A 21,969-nucleotide genomic window follows, 5' to 3' on the forward strand; every position below is an offset into this window, starting at 1 on the left:
CTTCCCTCCTTGCGTCTTGGCGCCGCTGGGGTTTGAAAAGCCCGCGCGCGCGCGCTATCAATCTGCATGGGCTCCTGGTCCTGGCTGGCTCCAGGCGTGGCTTGAAAGGGTTGTTGAGGGAGTGGCTTCTCCTGCGACCGTGGGAACCAAGCCCGCTTTGCGCGCGTCGCTTGCTTGTCGTTCCACCGGGATTCCTGCCTCACCCCCACCGCCAGAGCTGCTTTGCTCAGCTGATCCATAGTACTGGGCTTTGGACCTCTCGAGAGTTCATCCTTCACCTCCTCGCTCAAACCCAAGTAAAACGCAGCTTGCATGGGAGGCGAATCCAAAACCCACCCCAGTCTGTGCACCAGCATGGTGAATTTCGCCCAATATGCGCGAACTGTCATATTTCCTTGGCGTAAATTATGCAGTTCCTCCTTAGTCTGGTCCAAATGACTGTCGGACGAATACATCGTCCTCAAACCTTCTAGAAATTGTTGGACATTTTTCATGCAAGGATTCTTGGTTGCGATTAATGGTCTTAGCCACTCCCTGGCTGCTCCGGTGAGATGTTCCACAATAAACGCTACTCTGTGCTCATCATCGGGGAACTCATTCTGGTGCAGCTCAAGAGCATACACGATCTCAGTCTCAAAGCCCTGAAACTCCTTCGGGTCTCCATTGAACTTGCTTACAAGGGTCCCTGCTCTCCTTCCTGGCAGCACTTGGACTTGGGGAGCCCCTCCCGCCTTGTTTTTCTCTGCATCCAGCTTGTTTTGGAGGTCTACCGCCACCGCCCTTAAATGCTGCTCTTTTTCCTGGAGCTCTCTCACCTGTTCCGCAAGTTGTAGCCGGTCGTCCTGGACCTTCTTAGTCTCCTCTTTAGCTGCCTTCAATTCTCCCTGCGCCTGCAGCGACAGCTGTTGCAGTTCTAGCTGGGCTTGCTCAGCGATCTGCCGCCACTTCTCCGCCTCGGACACGCTCATCCCGGCAACTCCGAAGTAGCCCAAAAATGATTAGGAGGTTGCTGTCACAGTGGGCGGAGTGGACTACTTCAGAGTAACGACGCTACGCAGCTCTGCATTTTATTCTTTTATTGGTGCAGCGTATTTACAGTGCTCAAGTCATTGCTATTTACACGGAGCGATGTTGTCAGTCGGTTTCAGAACCTCCTAATGGCTTTTGGCGCGTCTTTCTCCAACACAAAAGCTTTGGCAGACCCATCCTCTTGCCCCTCCTCTTCCTGCGTAATTCTGGAGTTGGGGGGATGGGTCTTCCCCCCTTACTTGCCCCTTCCTGTCCCACCTGGGACCCTGGCTCCTCTACCCTGCCTGAGCCTCGGACACGACTTCCTGCTTCCCCACTGGAATCGGAACTCTCCCTGCTTTCCCCTTTGCTCGGGGACGGGCTTGAACTCAGGAGGGGAGGGACTTCGCGATATCCCCTGTCCCTCACACCTCCATTTCACCGTAGGATTTGCTTCGTTGCAGTTGATCGGGGAGGTTGTTGTGTTAGACTGCTTTATAAACAAAAAGTCCAGAATGAACGTGTGAAATTAGTCAAATAAATGTAACCATGTTCCCTACTTTATAAAAGACAGCCCTCTGTTTTAATGCCTATTGGAGGAAAGCCCTCTGTTTGATGGGCTTGTCTGGTCCATGTCCAGTTTAAAGAGAAAGAACCGTAAGAAAGTTAGAGCAGAGGCCTTACAGATTGAGCTGGCACACATATTACCTGGTCACCCTCTTCCCCACTATGGTGAGATGCATTGCATTTCTGTTTAAATTATGCTAATAATTTATATATTTACATGGTATTTATATAATTCAGGCCTCATCATGGGACTGAAACTGTCTTGGTTGCACTGGTTGATGATCTTCGGCGGGCTAGGGACAAAGGTGAGAGCTGTTTCCTAGTTCTGCTGGATCTCTCAGCGGCCTTTCACACAATCGACCATAAGATCCTTTTGGACCGTCTAGAGGGGTTGGGAGCTGGGGGCACTGTCATACAGTGCTTCCGCTCCTTCCTCCTGGGCCGTGTTCAGAAAGTGGTGGTGGGGGATGAGTGTTCAGACCCCTGGGCTCTCACTTGTGGGGTGCCTCAGGGTTCCGTCCTCTCCCCCATGCTTTTTAACATCTACATGTGGCCGCTGGGAGAGATCATCAGGGGGTTTGGGCTGGGTGTTCATCAGTATGTGGATGGCACCCAACTCTATCTCTGTTTTAAATCAGAACCTGTGAAGGTGGTGAAGGTCCTGTGTGAGTGCCTGGAGGCAGTTGGAGGATGGATGGCGGCTAACAGATTGAGGTTGAATCCTGACAAGACAGAAGTACTGTTTGTGGGGGACAGGAGGCGGGCAGGTGTGGAGGACTCCCTGGTCCTGAATGGGGTAACTGTGCCCCTGAAGGACCAGGTGCGCAGCCTGGGAGTCATTTGGAACTCACAGCTGTCCATGGAGGCGCAGGTCAATTCTGTGTCCAGGGCAGCTGTCTATCAGCTCCATCTGGTACATAGGGTTGGCAGATTCAATAGTGGACAGGACTTCTGTGCCTTTAATTGCCCTGCTCTCTTTTGAATCTGGAAACCTTAAAGAGAAACCAGCAGACCCTTTGCTTGGAAATTAAACAAAGGGTCTGCTGGTTTCTCTTTAAGGTTTCCAGACTCAAAAGAGAGCAGGGCAATTAAAGGCACAGAAGTCCTGTCCACTATTGAGTCTGGCAACCCTACTGGTACACAGGCTGAGACCCTACCTGCCGGGGGGACTGTCTCGCCAGAGTGGTGCATGTTCTAGTTATCTCCCGCTTGGACTACTGCAATGCGCTCTACGTGGGGCTACCTTTGAAGGTGACCCGGAAACTACAACTATTCCAGAATGAGGCAGCTAGACTGGTGACTGGGAGCGGCCGCCGAGACCACATAACACCGGTCTTGAAAGATCTACATTGGCTCCCAGTACGTTTCCGAGCACAATTCAAAGTGTTGGTGCTGACCTTTAAATCCCTAAATGGCCTCGGTCCAGTATACCTGAAGGAGCGTCTTCACCCCCATTATTCTTCCTGGACACTGAGGTCCAGTACCGAGGGCCTTCTGGCGGTTCCCTCATTGCGAGAAGCCAAGTTGCAGGGAACTAGGCAGAGGGCCTTCTCGGTAGTGGTGCCCGCCCTGTGGAACGCCCTCCCATCAGATGTCAAAAGAAAAACAGCTACCAGATTTTTAGAAGACACCTGACGGCAGCCCTGTTTAGAGAGGCTTTTAATTTTTAATTGATTATTTTATTCTTCTGTTGGAAGCCGCCCAGAGTGGCTGGGGAAACCCAGCCAGATGGGCGGGATATAAATAATAAATTATAATAATATTATTAATATTATTGATAATAATATCAGCCAGCAGGTTCCTGGCTCAGCTGGGCTATGCTGGTGTAAGACACCAACCTCAGCTCAGCCAGAGATACGATAGCATGACTCTTTCATCGTAGCTCAGCCAGGGCTAAACTGGGACTAGCAAATCTTACACTGTGTTAAGCCTTGAAAAAGTAGCCGTTCTGTTTCCCCTCTACCATTTTAAAGGCTTGTTTCCCCTCTACCAAACTTAGGTCGACTCAGTCAGCAGTAGAGCAGTAGTTCTGCTGCTGAATCAAGTTTGGATCTGCTATACTTTCTATCAGTTTAAATTAAACCAGCATAAATTACACTGGCTTTGCATATTGCTACCTCATGATGTATTTCTGCACACACACACAGCCTGAGAGCACGTCTTATTCAGCTCAGTAGAGTTTTGTTTTCTATTCACAGGTAGCACCCGTTACATTATTGCGAAGTGCTAAAACATGGGGTTGCCTGTGGAAACTGTTTGGAAACACTCAAATTCACCTCTAGTTTGCACTTTACGCTTAAAATCTGCAGTTACTTTGGTCTCCAAGAGGTTGGGCAATAGGGCTGGTCAATCCTTGGGGTGGAGGGTAGGGAGGGAAGGGGAAAAAGAAAAGAAAAATTCCTATGTTTATAAACATGCAGGCTCACCATACTTTGCAAATCACACCTAGGCACCTGGAGAAGCAGGGATGTCAGGATATCATAAAGGAACAACCCCTCAAAACACAGCTCAAAAGCAGCCTTCAAATTCTCTCACTGGAACAAATCACATTCTTTCTAACCCTCTTCAGCCAGCCAGTCTGTGCTTTGCTTGGGGTTTGGATAGCAAAAATGGGGTTGGATGGTCATCAAAGTGCATCTCATGGGATATATTTGAAGATAATAGCAGTTTTTATGGAGCAGAGAAGGTGCAAGAATATAACAGTGACAACAGTTTTCACCATTGTCTTTGCTGGAAACATGGTGGTTTTTTTAGACTGCAGAATTCAGGAACCCTTTTTATCGATCTCTTGCCTCAAAATCCTACATGAGACTATATTGGGGTTGTTTTTGTGTGTGCCTTTTGTTCATGGGAATGTATTGCTAAAGTCTGTTGAGGATTACTAGTGTGACAGTTCTCTTGCCATGAATCTACTAGGGATTTTATACCAGCGTTTTGTGGGAGGTCTTTGAAATGCCTTTCATGTAGCAATCATTTCCCCCTTTCCTTTGTTGCTCTGAAATGGTGAAGGTGGTATCCTCCCCACCCCCTGCAGCTGTTCCTCTTTAGAGTAGATACTGGATGGTCTAAGGTTTTGAAAATAAACGGGAAGACACTTCATTCCTTGGTATCCAATTTCTGTAGAGTTCAGAGCCGACATTCCAATGCCCACTCTCTCCATAACAGTTCTGAGGCTTAAGATATCACAGGGGAACCACTGTGAGGGACTGCCTGGACCCTGAGGAGCAGTGAGTGGATACTGATGAGTGGGCAGTGGGAAAGGGGGCTTGGAGACTGACTAGGGAGAAGGGATCAGTTAGCTGGGGGACCCTGTAGTAGCCAGGAGGTGAGAGTCAGAGGCAGGAGAAGCTGCAGGATTGGAGCATGAAGGACAGGTGATGGAGGAGGGAGAGAAAGATCAGGCTTGTGCGCAGCTTGCGTGGGGGAGATACATACAATGAAGTCAGGGGTGGGGCCTCTCTGTTGTTGCAACTGCCTCATTGAGTGCACACCTAGGAGTAGCTGGGAGATGTAGGACTGATAAACATGCCTTTTGCCTTAACTTGTAAGTGTGCTTTTGACAATTTCTTTTGTTAATTCCTCACTCTGGACATCCCTTGCCTCACAGTGTCATGACAACCATCCAGAGAACTTTCTGCAAATAGGAGGCATGTAAATGTTGTAATTAAAATACAATAAATAAAATATAGGAACATGTATGAAGATTGTGCTGTTGTGGCTGCTTAGTAAAAGATCAGGAACTCTTCCAAAAACTGGCACACTGAAGAATACACACAGATTGACACAGAAAACCATCTGCATTCATAGATCTGTGTGGCAGAGTGTCATCTGAGCCTCTCTGCATGAACCAAGATTTGTAAGTGACTATTGAAAATACATTGCTCAGTGGGAACACACACAAACACACATATACCCAGATAAATTATTATGTGAATTTTTGTCTGCTTAAAGGTCTTCATTCATTCTTGTTCGTGGGGGAAAGAACACGTATTTCTGGTGTATTGCTTTTGCTTCACAAGCAAGCTGCATCACTCACTAAAGGCTGCTTACTCCATGGATCGAAATATCAGCATTCCACCTTCAGCAATCTATGATGTTCCAGATTAACCGGTCACCTGTAGCCATTCAAAATAATGTATGAGGGCTCAAAGTGTGTAGGGCAGAGCTTTCCAAACTGTGTGTCGCAGCATGTTAGTGGGTCGGCTGCAGTGAGTAGGTGTGTCACGTGAACACTCCTCACGCTCTTCTGAAGAAGTGTGCATGCACACGAAAGCTCATACCTATGAGCTTGGTCTCTAAGGTGCTACTGGAAGAATTTTTTTTTTAATTTTTTGTTTCCACTACGTCAGACCAACACGGCTACCTACCCGTAACAAGCTCCTATAATGGGTTAGTTTACACCCCCCCCCCCCCCGGTTTGCTAGTAAAACTGAATTACTGTGTCACGAAATGATGCATGTCTAAAAAGTGTGTCGCCAACTTGAAAAATCTGGAAATCTCTGGTGCACTGCCCCCAGCAACCCCATGCATGCTGGCTGGTTCCACAACCATTCCACTAAACAAAATCTTGCAGGAAGATTTTGAACATGATTAGAATCCTGAGTGTTCAGTGTTTCCAGTCGCAGAGATTGGATTTCATGCTCAACTGAATGTGGTTAGATGGAATTCCACTCCAGACTGACCTATCTTGGGTTGTCCTATCTTGGGTTACAGCTACCTCCTGTTATCACCAGGTTGGGCACCTTCTTCCATACCAACAACCTTTCGACTGGGGCGGGGGCAGGGGCAGTTGTCACTGAAGTGCTGGTGGTCTTGGGCTGCTGCACAATGGTGAGTGGGTGCTCTCCACTCTGTTTTATTTATTTACTTTTAAATTAACATGATTGCATATTTTGTAACACTGTAAAGTGCCCTGGGATCACTATGAAGAGTCCTCTCCAAATTCAGTAAGTATAACCACCATTTTAGGAAGGCATATGGAACACCTTATGTGTACTATTGAAAAATGGAAGAGTTTTTGTTGTTGTTCAAAAGACAGTCAAAATCTGTGCCAACTACCTGGTGGATATCACTGATCCCACCCTTCGGAGAGCTTTCACAATGGCCTGGTTTCAAACATTGCCAACTGCATACCTGACCGGTAGATTTACAAAAATCCCAGCAGAACACTGTTTATGCCCTTGCTTCATGAAAATTAAAGAGGATCTTATACATTACCTCCTCTATTGCCCCATTTACTCGGGCTTTAGAGACGCGATGCTGCAAACTATACCCAACTCTATAATCAATCTTGAAGATAGAGTAAAAATTTTGTTAGTTGATGCTAACCCACGAATTACCCATGTGGTAGCGGTCTTTGTGATGAAGGCCATGAAAGACAGGGAAAGATTTATGGATGATAAAGTAAAGACCCCTTCATCGTCTGTTTAACTGGTTGCTTGTTTTCCTTCTCTTTCTGTTTTGTGGGATGAAGGTTTTGTTGGGATAGTATGTAATGAATTTTAACATTTTTAATTATTGTTGTGTTGATATTTGTGTACAGGCATGGTCCTCACAATAAAAGGTTTTGTTGTTGTTCAAAAAGAGAGCAATTTGTGTCAACCCCATGTCCTGATAAAAAGGCTTGAACCCTAAGGTTTTTTTTTCTTCCATTGATGCAATGGTTGTGGGCAGGGGAGGGGTGTTGTCGATTCTTCTCTCTATCTGCATCACATCCCACATAATTCCTAAGTGTTTCCAGTTCCAGTTCCCAGAAATTGGGGAAGGGGCACATGAAAGAGGGAGGTGAACTCAACTTGATTCATGGAGGAGAAGTCAGGATCCATGCCACTTTGTGTGAAGTGGTTCTTTCCTATGTTTCTAAATTCAGTAGAAACAACGTTTGATATTCTTTACACCAACATTATTCCCTACTATGATTTTTACTAATGGTGTGTTCATAAGAAATTCAGAACAGAGAAAGGGTTACCATTGTATGTTAGCACGTTAGCATTTTAGATATAAAGAAGGCTTCAGCTGGGGAAAATTAAGAATTAGTTAACTGGTTACAGAGCTTTAATTAAAGGTTACACGTGGGCTACCTCATATTTTTATTCTCTGTAACCAACCGGCAAGAACTAAACTTCTGTGCCACAAATTAGAGCACAAACTTGTTATTCTTTAACCTGCAGAAACAGTGCAGGTTGGATGTAATATATTTTATGTGTTGCGTGTGCTTTTCCCTTTCACTATATCCACATCCAAGTCACAGGTAAGGTGATTTATATTTAATAGGAATCTTATGGGACCATCAAAAAGGGCATTTATTTGCTACTGAAATATCAATTAAGATAATATGCAAAGTAATACAGTAATCAAATAAACCTGATGGATAACATAAACTTTCTTTCCCCCCACCCCCCACCCCCAAAGCTGCACAGGCATGCTAACAAATCTATTTGATCAATATATGGGATGTAAAAAAAGAAAAGGAAAAGGAAAGAGAAGATTGACTGATGAATAAAATGAAACTGACACAAATAGGCTGACAGCCAGTTTCAAGTCTCTTTAGGGCAAATGCAATTAACTTAGAATAATAGACTCAAATTTGATGGTTAGAAATGCATTTTTATTAACAATCACAGCCTGAATCATTATGTGAGCTTATGAATAAAATTGTACTTATATTTAGCATGTGTGTGTGTGTGTATACATATATCAAAGTATATATTAAGAAAAGGAGAGAACATTGTTTTTAAGCATCAGAATGAGAAGGGTGTGTGTGTGTGAAGAAACCTGATGAGATTTTAAATAAAGATGCATATACAACCATATCTGTAAATACAGCAAGTATACAAGGATGCGGCGCTTAGACATACAGTATAGCACAGATCATCACCTCCCCCCAGCCAGCTAGTCCCCCAAACTCCTAGGCCTTTGGGGATATAGATCTGCAATCAGGGTTTTTACCAATTTCATTCTGAAGAAGAGAAGTCATTACTAGAAAACTATGCTCATTCTCTTTAGTTTAATAGCTTTTTAAAATGATTCATTTAAGGAAGAAAAGATTAACACTATATTTACCAAGTGTTTTATTTCTGCTAGCAATGCCATCACAGTGACATTTTGTAACCTATATTTAAACTTTTCTTTTCTAAAAAGTAGTGGAAGGATTGGTAGTGTTGACATTTTTTTCTATGGCATGTTTGTCATGGACCCTATTTGCACAAATAATGTTGTTCGAAAACAAAAATTGATGGATATGAGAATAATAAGAGAAAGGGGATATGGGCTGAATATGATGTGATATTCAGGGTATAATCTTCAGGATCTGACTATGGGTTGACGCAAAGGTGTACCCATATTTTTTTTTTCATCTGGTCATAGCTACTTGTACTGCAGCAGAAGTTACTCTTGAGGATCTATCACTTTTCAAGGTAAACCTTTTAGATAGAGGGTGAAAGTAGCTGTGCTAGAAAGGGGGGTGGGATGGGATTGTGGGTGTCAAGTCTTTACAGGATTCCAGGAATTGGGATTCCAAGATCCAGAGAGAGCTGGCTGCCAGTCCAAGGGGGCTCTAAGCAGGTGTGTGGTCTCAGGTGGGCAGAAGTTCCAAAACAGCAATCAAGGCTCAGATGGACTGGAAGCAAGTTTGCAGTCAAAACTAGGTATGGTTAAGTTCCAGAGCAGCAGTCAAGGATCTGGCAGACCAGGGGCAAGAACAGATTAAAAAACAGACAGGCTGGCAAGTAGCTAATGGCCATAGACAAGTGGTTAGGTCTGCCTTCCCTAACTTCCAGGTGTTTTAGACTACAACTCTCTGAATTCCTGACTATTGCCCAATCTCTCCATCTACCGGAGCACCACGATCAGTCATCTGTGGGGCAGGGAGGGGATGAGTCTTTTGCCTGATCTATCCAGATTCTTCTTGTAGTCTTACATTCTCTTCTCCTTGTATGCTGCATTCCTGGAGACAATCATCTCCCACTACACATGGCTAGTGTTTAATCCCTTCAGTAACACCGCATGTCATCAAGCCCCGAAGTCTTCCATTCCACTAGAAATTTCATACAGGTGTGAATCTTTTAACTTTCAAATTTCTTTCTTCTGTGCACAGTTTACCAGAAGAATATCCCTTAAAAGCTTAGTCTCTCCCCCCCCCCCCATTAATCAACTTAAAGGTTATTTCCAAGAGTGAAAGCAGTCAGTCACTTTACTAAATTGCCTTCATTTTCATGTTTACCTGCATAGTACCTACACATAATGTCAGTTTTGTAATTTTAGTTTGCTATAATTTATAATTTACTTACTTTTCTTTGGTAATTTATCACCTGCTCTTCATTAGAATCAATGCCAGAGCAGGATATAACATAAAAATATATGACACGTAATAAAATAAAACAATCTTTTTAAAACAAAAAACAAACCCAGCCAGCACACCAATGAATCAAATTTATATCACAGTATCATGAGAACAACAAAACATCTAGTCAAATGCCTCAGAAAATAGAAATGTCTTTGCAAGCACAAAATGAATTGTGGCTGTCTTGAATACTGTGATGTGCTGAAGGCTGCATACGCACATTTTGTTCTAGAATCAACGGAGGCTGATTTTTCTATATACACAATCTAGATCAGGCACCCCCAAACTTTGGCCCTCCAGATGTTTTGGACTACAATTCCCATCTTCCCCAACCACTGGTCCTGTTAGCTAGGGATCATGGGAGTTGTAAGCCAAAACATCTGGAGGGCTGCAGTTTGGGGATCCCTTATCTAGGTCCACTGAGTATTTTTTTGCCCCTGAAAAGTGCTTCATAAGAAGCTCGTTTTATTTCCAAAATGAAAGCAGACAGCAGATTGGTTCTGCATTACCCCATAATGTGTCCATTTGAAAGCAGGCGGTCCTCGCAAGTATCCCCACCTGCGCAATGGTGTTGTGGGTGGGTGTCTACCAAGATCACAATCACCACTTCCTTCTTCATTCACCTGCAACATGTGCAGGGAGAAAAAGGTGTGGATAACCTAATCGGGGAAGGGTTTTCAAATGTGTATTAAGTAACCACACCTATCCATGTGGACAGCAAAATCTAGAATCAACCTGGATTGAAAGTATCCAGTGGAGAATGAGTGTGGATGATTCCAGACTGAGAAAAACAACATTTTTGGGTCCTATAACTGGGTTAGCTTGCATGGAGCCAAAGTCATAAACAGGGACTGGTGGTGACTGCCTGATTACATTTCCAAACAATGGCAAAAAGAACAAACCACAGGTGCAACAAAATCACCAACCCAGCACAGAGAGCAAGGTACATCACATCCTTCATTCTGATAACCACCATTGCATTCCATTTGAGGACTTGAGGCATTCCATCACCACCACCCCCCACAACCATCCAAGCTAAATGGTTTCCTAAATAAGCACAAGACCAGGTGTTTCTGAGGGAGGAATGGAAATAAATTCTAAAACATCATGTGCAAAATTGGTAATCTCAGCTCATCAGTGCCAGCTACCGAATTTCTTTCCATATTAAAAAGAGCAAAGTGTGAGAGACTAGGGTGAACATTTTAAGAAATGCTGCTTAACAGCTTCTTAAAAATCTGAATTAGCCTCTGGCATGGTTTCCTTTTTATCCTCCCTCAGTATAATGAAGTTTAGACATCATCATCATCATCATCATCATCATATTTTATACCCCACCCATCTGGCTTGGCTCCCCCACTCTGGGTGGCTTCCAAAAAATATTAGAGACACAAGAAACATAAGAAGAAGCTTGATACTGAGTCAGGCTCTTTGTCCTTCTGGCTCAGTGTTGTCTACACAAACTGTCAGGAGCTCTCCGGGTTTCCGGACAGAGCCCCTACCTGCTGGAATGCTGGTCCTTCTTCAGATGTTTAGCCACTGAGTGGTGGCCCTTCAATTCTTACTCTTGGTTGCAATTAAAAAGTCATTTACATGAGATTCCTGCATTGTAAAGGGTTTGATTAGATGACCCTCAGGGTCTCTTCCAACTCTACAATTCTATGATTCTATGCATCTGAAGAAACAAAGGAAATCATGTATGCACATAGAAATGCCTGTATTTTCACTCCTACATCCCCTTCACTCAACAAGCACAGTTTTTATTCATTTTTCATATGAATTTTGCTTATGTATGTTGCACATACAGTACACCAATCAACATCAAAATACCAAACATATAACAATAATGAAAAAAGAAAAAAAGAAAAAATATCTCATAGTTATAATTCTTGTTTCTTAACATTTTGACTTCCTCAAGTCCCCCCTTACTGTTTCATTATAAATCATCTTTAGTAATTTCTATATCATAATTTCAATCAATTTATTAATTATCTATCATTCTTTTCACTTATTCTTACTTAACACTTAAACAAGCAGTTTTCTTGCACACAACTGACTTCTCTGAATCACAGCCTATGTGAACTTTCTGTGTGATTCAGAGCAACAAGCGCTATATCTCTCTCGCATTTCTTACTGAAGTTGATGTATGAAAAGGGGCAACCTAGGAATGGTGAGTAAAACAGGATTCTCAAGTTTCTGCTTCCTGTGTGTTGATAAGAACCCTGCTGAAGACTTCAGAACAGCTGGGAGAAGAGCAGCCAAAAGCCAGGAGTGGGCAGAAAATGCCCCTGTGCTTCTGATAAACCCTGTTCCAGCATCTTTGGTCTCTTGCATGTACCGTACAAGCAGGCACTTGTGCTTGTGCAAAGCAGACCTATTAAATCATTCTGATTTTCCCATTCCCCTAGACTTGAGTCTCCCTTGCCCCTCAGCTCAGCTGCAGGTGCTCAGGAGGGAGGAAAGAGGAAAGCTTCACTGTGTGAGTAGAGTTTTGCACCACTCTTCTATGGCTCCCATGCTGCTGCTGCTGCTGCTGCTGCTGCTCCTTGGACTTGGTGTCATGCCTTTATTTCTGCTGCTGCCAAGTCTGAAGTGAGAGGCAGTCTAAGAAACAGGGCATTGGAATGGCCCCAGAATAATCCACCCCAAGTCCAGCAGACACAAAGCTCTGCACTCGATTAGCCTTTCCTCCCCAGAGAATCTCAATAATACCGTATGTGTGGCTTTGTGTGTTTTTACGGACAGAAGAAAGACCATAGTGATCATTTGATTCAATGGCTAAATAATACAAAGCATAGAAATCCATCCAGTAATTCTTGAAGTGGAGGGAATTAACATCGCCGAGTGCATCAGTGAACAATGTCAAGCCCAAAGAGACAACGCAAGGCCAGTTTTCCATCTCACATTTAGTGCTCAATCCCTTTCTTGATGAAGCGAAAGGGGGGGGGATTTGCTGTTGACTTTGATGGAAGCAGGATCAAGCCCTTTCTTTGCGAGCAGTGACATGGAAGGTGGTGTTATGAAGAATGATTATATTTAAAATAGCTGTGATGTAATATCAATGTCAAGTCCATTATTTAAACAGATGTAAATTTGCTCCGCTCTTGAACTCTGGTGAATTTTGATGGCAATATTAAAGGGATACTATTAAAACTGCTTAAAACATCTATTTGTTGGAGAGACAGGAAGGAGAGAACATGTGTACATGGCATTGGCGGGGACCTGGTTCAAACTGCTTCCTTAATCACTTGCTGCAATTATTTATTTGATTTGCAGAGCTTCTTATATTCTAGCAAATTATAATATGAATAAGCAGCTAAAAGAGGAAACAGCAAACACATATTGGATCATGTGCATGTACTTAAAATTAGCTTCGTTAGGACAATTTTTTGCACACATCTGTAGGTCTCCCTCCTTCCAATGAGCTCAGGGAACCAAAGATGGTATTATCCCATTATGAGCTCACACAGCTATGGAGCCCACTCCCAGTACCACCCTCTGGCAACTGCCAGACCCCCAAACCCCAGCCAGTCCTACCAGTATTGGGATTTGCCTTGAAGCCAATCCAGTATCTGGTGTTTGTGTCAGCCATTTTACATTTCTAAACTATGCCCCTGACATAGTGCCAGTCCATGGCATTGTGGGAAATTACAATGGCTGCCAGGTCCAGCTCACAGGCAGCTCAGGGATGATAGGAACTGGAGTCTTGCAACACCTGGAGCTGAAAGTTCTCCTTCCCTCCCTATAGCAATGTCTGAAGTTAGCGTCAACAAAACTATTTGGGAAAGTGGGGAGGGGGGGGCAATGAAACTCTGACAAAGGTTGTGTTGCCAAACTCCAAACCCCTCATATTCATCCATTAAAGTTGGCGGTTCTTTTAAGGATAACAAGCATATATATCTCAGTCCATTATCACAATGTCTTGAGGATGGGAACTTGCCATTAATAAATGCAGAGCACACGGGTCAAAAATATCAATATGAAAAATGGAAAATATTTTCAAGTATTACATTAGTGTCAAAACTTGGGCTGACGGAGAAATCTGAGGAAAGTAATGTGCAGTGGAACATTGGAAAGAGAAGTGGCGGTATTTTAGAAGAGCGCATATCCTCAATTACAAGGCTAATTGCTTGTTTTTGAAAATGTGTGTGTGTGTGTGTATATATATATATATATATATATATATATATATATATATATATGGCTAATTGGAGGGAAATGGCGAAGGTGCTCACATTTCCAAGTCAGATTGTACCATTAACAGAACATTTGGGGGCAGATCAGAGACTTCCTAAGATCCCAAAATTCCGCAGCAGTCCCGCTCAACCTGAAACAAAACCAAGCTGACTGGCGAAACCCCCCAAAACGTGAGAAGGGAAGGGATGAAGTGTGTGTGAAGGGAAGGGGGAACTGAAGGAATGAAAATGGACACATCTTTTCATCCCTAATAGGGAAGGGAGACTGAAGAATGTAGGTACTTGGAAAAGTAAGAGGAGGAAGGGTATTGGGGAAAGACCCTGTTATCCCTAACCAGCGAAGAGAAAGGGGTGGGCCTGCAATTCTCCCTGTCGCAGCCACTATCTGCAAGGTACAAGACTTCATGCATTAATATTGTTTATGCTGCATTGTCACCGGGGAAGGGCCATGTCAGTAGTGCCTGCTGCATTTTCCAGAATCGACAGCAATACTAGAAGGGATATCCAAGTACCCATTTTGTTGCTCTGGGACCCAGACATTTTCCACTGCATGAGTATTAAATACAATGGGACAGAAAGGTACAAATTAAGTCATTTTATGCATAAAACTGCTACATTTGAAACCTAGTTAAAATTATTTTAATGACATACGTAAAGTGAAATATCAGGTTTCCCCTTTTCTTCCTTTTTCTTGGCTTTGGCGTCACGCAGGCATATTAATGATTATTTGTCAGTGTCACACTGTTTGCTTACAAGGTATGAAGGCTTTTTAGACACTATGATGACAGCTTTTGATTCGCTTGATAATATTTGGAGTAAGCCATAAAAGCCAATCTCTGAACGAACAGACCACTTTTATTGGCTTTTAGTCCCATTACTGCTATCATAAGTGGTAAATTGGCCTGATGCAAGTAATGCTGCTGCATCATACTGGAAAACCACTGCTTAGTTTTCAACTTTATTTATTTTTACATGGTTGTACTTTAAGATATGATGGTTAAAAGCTAGTGCATCACAGCCCTACCAGAGGTCCCCTCTGAGGCATGGCTCCTAGCGGCCTGTGAGAAAGTGTGGTTGTGGTTCTACTGCTGCACCTATTTTGTGAATGAAATGTTCTCTGGTATAAAGCGTATCACAAAGCCCAGGCAGGAACAGATGGAAAACAGTGCCTAAGTCAAGCCAAATTGCTGCCAAATTATAAGCACAGGCTGGCTTTGCACAACAACAGTGAACTGTACTGTACTCGATAGGCTGTCCCTCAACTTTTGGCACAGACCAGCAAAAGTACAGCTATGGTTCTCTGCAGTGCAGGGGCAGGGAACATTTATCAGCTGCATTCCCTAATGAGAAGCCATATTTCGGTGTGGTTTGATGTTTTGTTTTGTCCCTTTATATTTTGTTGGAAGTCACCCAGAGTGGCTGGGGTAACCTAGTGAGGTGGGCAGGTGAGGAGGAGGAGGAGGAGGAGGAGGAGGAGGAGGAGGAGGAGGAGGAGGAGGAGGAGGAGGAGGAGAAGAAGAAGAAGAAGAAGAAGAAGAAGAAGAAGAAGAAGAAGAAGAAGAAGAAGAAGAAGAAGAAGAAGAAGAAGAAGAAGAAGAAGAAGAAGAAAATATTAATATCCTGGAAAGTCATCTTAAGGAGGGACACACCACTGCCTCATTCAAGACAGACGGTAGCACCCTCTTCTCCATTCTATCCCTCCCTCGACCCACCCATTCAGCCATTTGGCTAGCTCTAACTGTGAGACCAAATTGCAAACATGCGCTGGATTATGGAGAAAGCTAGAGAGTTCCAGAAAAACATCTACTTCTGCTTCATTGACTACGCAAAAGCATTTGACTATGTTGACCACAGCAAACTATGGCAAGTTTTTAAAGAAATGGGAGTGCCTGATCATCTCATCTGTCTCCTGAGTAATCTCTATGTGGGACAAGAAGCTTCAGTTAGAACGGGACATGGAATAACTGATTGGTTCAAAATTGGGAAAGGAGTATGACAAGGCTGTATATTGTCTCCCAGCTTATGTAGCTTATATGCAGAATTCATCACGTAAAAGGCTGGACTGGATGAATCCCAAACCAGAATTAAGATTGCTGGAAGAAATATCAACAACCTCAGATATGCTGATGACACAAGCTTGATGGTAGAAAGTGAGGAGGAATTAAAGAACCTTTTAATGAGGGTGAAAGAGGAGAGTGCAAAATATGGCCTGAAGCTCAACATCAAAAAACCTAAGATCATGGCCACTGGTCCCATTACCTCCTGCAAATAGAAGGGGAAGAAAGGGAGGCAGTGAGAGATTTTACTTTCCTGGGCTCCTTGATCACTGCAGATTGTGACAGCAGTCACGAAATTAGAAGACGCCTGCTTCTTGGGGGAAAAGCAATGACAAACCTAGACAGCATCTTAAAAAGCAGAAACATCACCTTGCCGACAAAGGTCCATATAGTTAAAGCTATGGTTTTCCCAGTAGTGATGTATGGAAGTGAGAGCTGGACCATAAAGAAGGCTGATCGCCAAAGAATTGATGCTTTTGAATTATGGTGCTGGAGGAGACTCTTGAGAGTCCCACGGACTGCAAGAAGATCAAACCTATCCATTCTGAAGGAAATCAGCCCTGAGTGCTCACTGGAAGGACAGGTCATGAAGCTGACGCTCCAATACTTTGGCCGCCTCATGAGAAGAGAAGAATCCTTGGAAAAGACCCTGATGTTGGGAAAGATTGAGGGCACTAGGAGAAGGGGACGTCAGAGGACAAGATGGTTGGACAGTGTTCTCGAAGCTACGAACATGAGTTTGATCAAACTGAGGGAGGCAGTGGAAGACAGGAGTGCCTGGCGTGCTCTGGTCTATGGGGTCATGAAGAGTCAGACACGACTAAATGACTAAACAACAACAACAAACTGTGAGATCCAGCTCTGTCTGAACCTGAGTGGTTTTATGCCTCCAAGGGTGTCAGAACAATGCTCTTTTCGCCAGATGACAAAAGGCCATGTACCACTGAAAAAAGCTCTGCTGGATGACTACTCGCAGGTGCAACAATGCAAGAGAAGTAAGTTTTATTTACCACCACCATGTGGTGGGCATGATGGTGCAACCTCGCCTGTGTTTGGTTAGATTTGGACAGAGTCAGTGTCGGAGTCTGGTGCAAAAGTTCACTCTCACACAACACACACACACAGGAGTTTTATTTCAGACTGGTTTGTTTTAATGGTAAGAGATTAATCTCGTCTTTATTATTTATAGTCCAAAGAGTAATTCATGATTAAATAATATAAGAAGCCAGGCTACAAATTTACCTTTTAATTATAGATGCGGCAACACTGCTAAATTGTGTTCCTGTCTCCACTAAGTAATCTCTGGAATCTAGCAGAAGAAACTTGGCACCTGAGCCATTCCATCAACGTCGAAAGAAAGTGTTCCCCTTCCTATTCAAACTGCTTGCAGGGATTTTCCAGCAAAGCTGAAGTGAAGTCTAATTTGTGCTAGTAATTAGTACAAAGATGCATTGTCAGCCATGAGGCCTTTAATGAAAAAAAATTGGCCAGAGAAGCCCAAAACACCCAACTACTTCTTCCCTTGTCCTTTTAGTGGAATGGGTTAGTGCGCTCTCTTGCTCTCTCTCTCTCTCTCTCTCTCTCTGTGTGTGTGTGTGTGTGTGTGTGTCAATTTCAGGTTCATATTTTGGAGAAGTGAAAGCACACACACAAAAGGACATGACACAAAAGGTAACAGGGATGTGGAGGGAAGAGGAGAAAGCATAAAGCTCAAACCATTTTGCATTATATGAAACATTTAGAATTTTAATTAATTGGTTGGCATTTTTATTGGTAATTAAGTGCTATATAAATTTTGCTGAATCATTAAAATAAGTACATCACCATGCCAATGCTCTTTCTCTCCACTCCCAGAAGAGCAGAAACAGACCATGGACGAAGAAGTGTAAACCGGCAACAGGCATCAACTACAAAACTTGTAAACTGAGCTCAATGTTAATTTCCCTGCTGTTTATCAGGATGGACAGCACAGCTGTCTGTCTGGTGCTGTCCCAACAGAAGCATTTCCTACACCTCCCTAGTTACTGTAACATTGTTTCTCTGAGTGCATTTGAAATCTTTCCCTCCCCAGGAGATTGCACTGCAGAGTTCAAGAGCCACTCAGCTTATAAAACTGCAATTAATAGCAGCAAGCTGGAAGTAGGCTACATTTGATAGACTCTGTGCCCACTGGAAGGGAGTCTTTAAATCTGCTTTTTTACAACTTAAAGGAAGGGTTGCATTGATTAATTCACTTGATCATAGGCATGAAGCTGACAAGGCATCTTCCAGAGATTTTAGCCCTCTGGGATTGGCATCATCGCTTTTCGGCCACATTTTGCCCTGTTCTTTAAAGTGGAGAGGAGTCACCTAAGGTTACACAACGTGTGTTTTAAATATTTTACCTGATGCCCCCATGAATAAGTAACTCTGCCACTAGCAACCTTTTGCTAAAATACATCCCTGCTCCAAACTTCAGGAAACAAGCTGGTTTAAAACGAGGGAAAGACCTGGCTCGTTCCTCTGAATGACTGGCTGCATGCACACACACACTTCCCAAAAAGCTCCAACAGTGTCCACAGGTCACCACATTTTGTCAGGAAGGGTCATAGCTCAGTGGCAGAGCATCTGCATTGCATGTAGAAAGCCACAGGTTCAATCCCCAGAATCTCCACGTACGGCTGGAAAAGAGTCATTGTCTTATTGAGCTGGATGGATCAGTGATAAGACAGCTTCTGGTGTTCATATGTAAAAATCCCAACGCTACTGGTCCTCCTAAATTTTCTATTGCACGCCCTCCTTTAAAATAGCACAGGCATGCCTTCCATGTGTGGTTGGACTACAACCTCCATAATCCCTGGACATTGGCCATGGTAGCTGGGGTTTATGACAGTTGTATTCCTACAGCATCTGGAAGTGAACACTTTGCTTGCCCCTGGAATAACACATGCCAATGCTTTGTTAGGAGATGGACTGCAAAACACCTAGTCTCTATAATTTCCCCCATTTAGAACCTGCTCTTCCAGCAACAGCATTTTGTGCCAATGGGAATTCAAAGGGCTTAACCTTGGCTGGATCATGTCCTACATTTGTGTCTCCTATCCCTCTTCTTATTCCTTTTCTTCCAGGGGCTGATGCTACTGGAATCAAATATCAAACAACCTCCTCGAAAAATGCATGGCTCTGTGTTCGGCTCAGCACTTCCTCCACGAATGAAGCGGGTTATGACCTTATAGCCAATAAACATTTAATGGATACATTATAAAGATCACAACCTCTTACTAGTGCACACAATGATGGCCCTCGCAGCACATAACGTATTATTTTGCAAAATGTTTTGGAAGCTCTGAGGGCGCAAGGCGCTAAATAAAGAGAGCTACTATGCCATATCTTTATGGCATATTTCTTCCACTGTGTGGTTCACGGTTGTTGTTTTTAGAAGGCACAAGTAATCAATACAAAACCAGGAATAAAAATAACTTTCCTTTAAAATTGGATGCTAAAAGAACACGCTGCTTTCTTTCTTTTGCAGACAGGATCAGGTTCTACTATGCAACTCACTCTTTTTGCTGAGAGACCTGAAAACTAATATTTTTAAGTGGTGCGGAGCAAAAATAAATAAACATTAAAAACCATTAATAAAACATTGGGGCAGCAGAGAGGGGAATCCTGTTCATCTTTCTGCTAGCTGCTTCCTAACACACCCAGTGCCCCAAATCATCTGGTTCTATCCCTGCCTTCACATTGATGACTGGTAGCTTGCTGTCTATAGAGAGGCGAGAACTACATCTCTCTTTCCCACCACACCACAGAACTATGGGAACAGCCAAAGCTTTGCCATTTATGCAGATAGCCCCAGGTCCAATCCCCAGCATCTCCTCGTAGGCCTGGATACATCCCCGATCTGAAACCCTAAAGAGCTGGATGGACCAATCTCTTATTCAGTATGTTCCTGAAACAAGTCATATGTATTTCAAGACCAATAAGCCCTAATCAGCCTCTGTTCGCCTAGGATTACCTTCCAGGTAAGAAACGCTGGTACCCAGAGGTGGTACACTGCACATTTCATGTTGCAAACTAAGCAAACTGAAAACAGCTAAGTGTTACTGATGGCCACTCTGATCTGCAATGCTAATAGGGCTGTACATTCATCAAGGGTGGGGGACCAACAGTTCAAAGGGGTTCAAGGTGGCATACGTGGTTCTACACCTCCACCACAACTTGTATGGTAGGTTAGGCTGGGAGACAATGGCTGGCCAAAGGTTACTTGGTGAGCTTTATGGCTGAGTGGAGATCTGAACCCAGGTCTCCCAGGTCTTAGTTCAATATTGTAACCACTAGGCCTTACTGACCTGTTTTGGGGCACCACCAGCAGCAGAATCCCATGTGCTGCACCTCCCATTGGCACAGTGAAAGCCCCTACAGTGGTGGAGTCCCCTGCCGGTGGACAGGCCCCTCCACCAAATGCTATTTCCGCTCCAGTAGCAAAGATAATGGGAGTTGCTCTCTTCATTAGTATACCTATTGCACAGGAGTAATTGCGCTAATGCCACTGTAGCAAAAACAAGAGAGACCTGTGGCATTTTGAAGACTAGACTGTGTACGGTGAAAGGCGGTCTTCTATACATACTGTACTGGCAGTGCCGGATTTACATATAAGCTAAACAAGCTATAGCTTAGGGGCCCACTCTCTTGGGGGCCCCAAATTTTTTTAAAAGGGAATAAAACCTGGATGTACATTCCCAAAATATAAGATAAAAAAATAAAATGAAATGAAATAAAACCTACATACATCAACAGTGTTTTGTGTTGTGTAGGTTCCTATGGTGTAAGTAATGGGCCCCACCTGCTATATAAAGGGCCCCATTACCTTCAGTAGCTTAGGGCCTCACCAAACCTAAATCCAGCCCTGTATACTGGGAATAAATAAATACATTGTGGCATTACTTTTCATACTACGTGCACCATGAATGTTCAATGCTGCTGCAGTTTACAACCAGGACAGCGCTGTCATCCTCTCATACTAAACGTGTTAGTCTTTTGGCAGCCACAGTTTAAAACTCTGTTGTTTCCATTATCATGCAGATGTGAGAACAACATGCAGCGTATTTTTGAGACAAACATTGCGTATTTTTGAGACAAAACATGTTCTTCTCCTTTGCTCCTTCTAATACTAGTGTATTTCTCAAATTAATCTGAGCAACAGCAAACCAAATGCCACCAAGACAAGCATCCATCTCCCATTAAAACTTTTAATGCCATTATTTGCATTCCAGCCATAAACGTTTGCCAAGCATAATTTCACAGATACCATTTCTCTTTCCTGCATCCTTACTTTATGTCAGATGCTTCAAAAATTCTTTTTGACTGATGGGTGGCACCTACGGCTAACATTTATATCGCTAGATCTAGAAACTAGGCCCACTTCGAATGCAGCACCTGAAACTTTCCTTAGATTTTTTTTTTGCAACTCAGGATGAACAATTTGATTACTGAAAAACAGGACTCTCTAAACTTTAGGCCAAGCCCCAGAATAAGCAAAATGCACTTGCCACTGCTGTGGAGTTAGGAGTTAACCACTGTTGAATTAGACTCTGTTGTGGAGTATTACTGTTATTAGGAAGTATTTCCAGTGATAAACAGTACAACTCACCTTCTTTCAACAACGCTGAAGTATTTTGCTGGTCATTTTCAAAGCTCGGTGTTGTTCTAATTTTCACTTTGTCTGTCTCTGCTTCTGACATCTACGTAGTAGGAAGTAAGATATTATCAGTATGTTTGAAGTTTGAACATGGTGAAAACAATCCCTGCAAAGTTAAAACAC

General features: G+C 43.4%; 1 protein-coding gene across 1 annotated transcript in view; it reads right to left on the reverse strand.

Annotated features, from left to right (window-relative positions):
• MDFIC2 (MyoD family inhibitor domain containing 2) overlaps positions 1 to 21,889 on the reverse strand; it is a 47,634-nt gene extending 25,745 nt beyond the window's left edge. The window contains exons 1-2 of the mRNA XM_035099414.1: positions 21,799 to 21,889; positions 3,889 to 3,927 (exon numbers count right to left, since the gene is read on the reverse strand). Coding sequence (XP_034955305.1) covers positions 3,889 to 3,927; positions 21,799 to 21,889 — 130 coding nt within the window. The remainder of the gene's footprint in view (positions 1 to 3,888; positions 3,928 to 21,798) is intronic.
• Positions 21,890 to 21,969: the final 80 nt, after the last annotated feature.

Source organism: Zootoca vivipara, chromosome 2 (genome assembly GCF_963506605.1).
Source record: "Zootoca vivipara chromosome 2, rZooViv1.1, whole genome shotgun sequence".
NCBI lineage: Eukaryota > Metazoa > Chordata > Lepidosauria > Squamata > Lacertidae > Zootoca > Zootoca vivipara.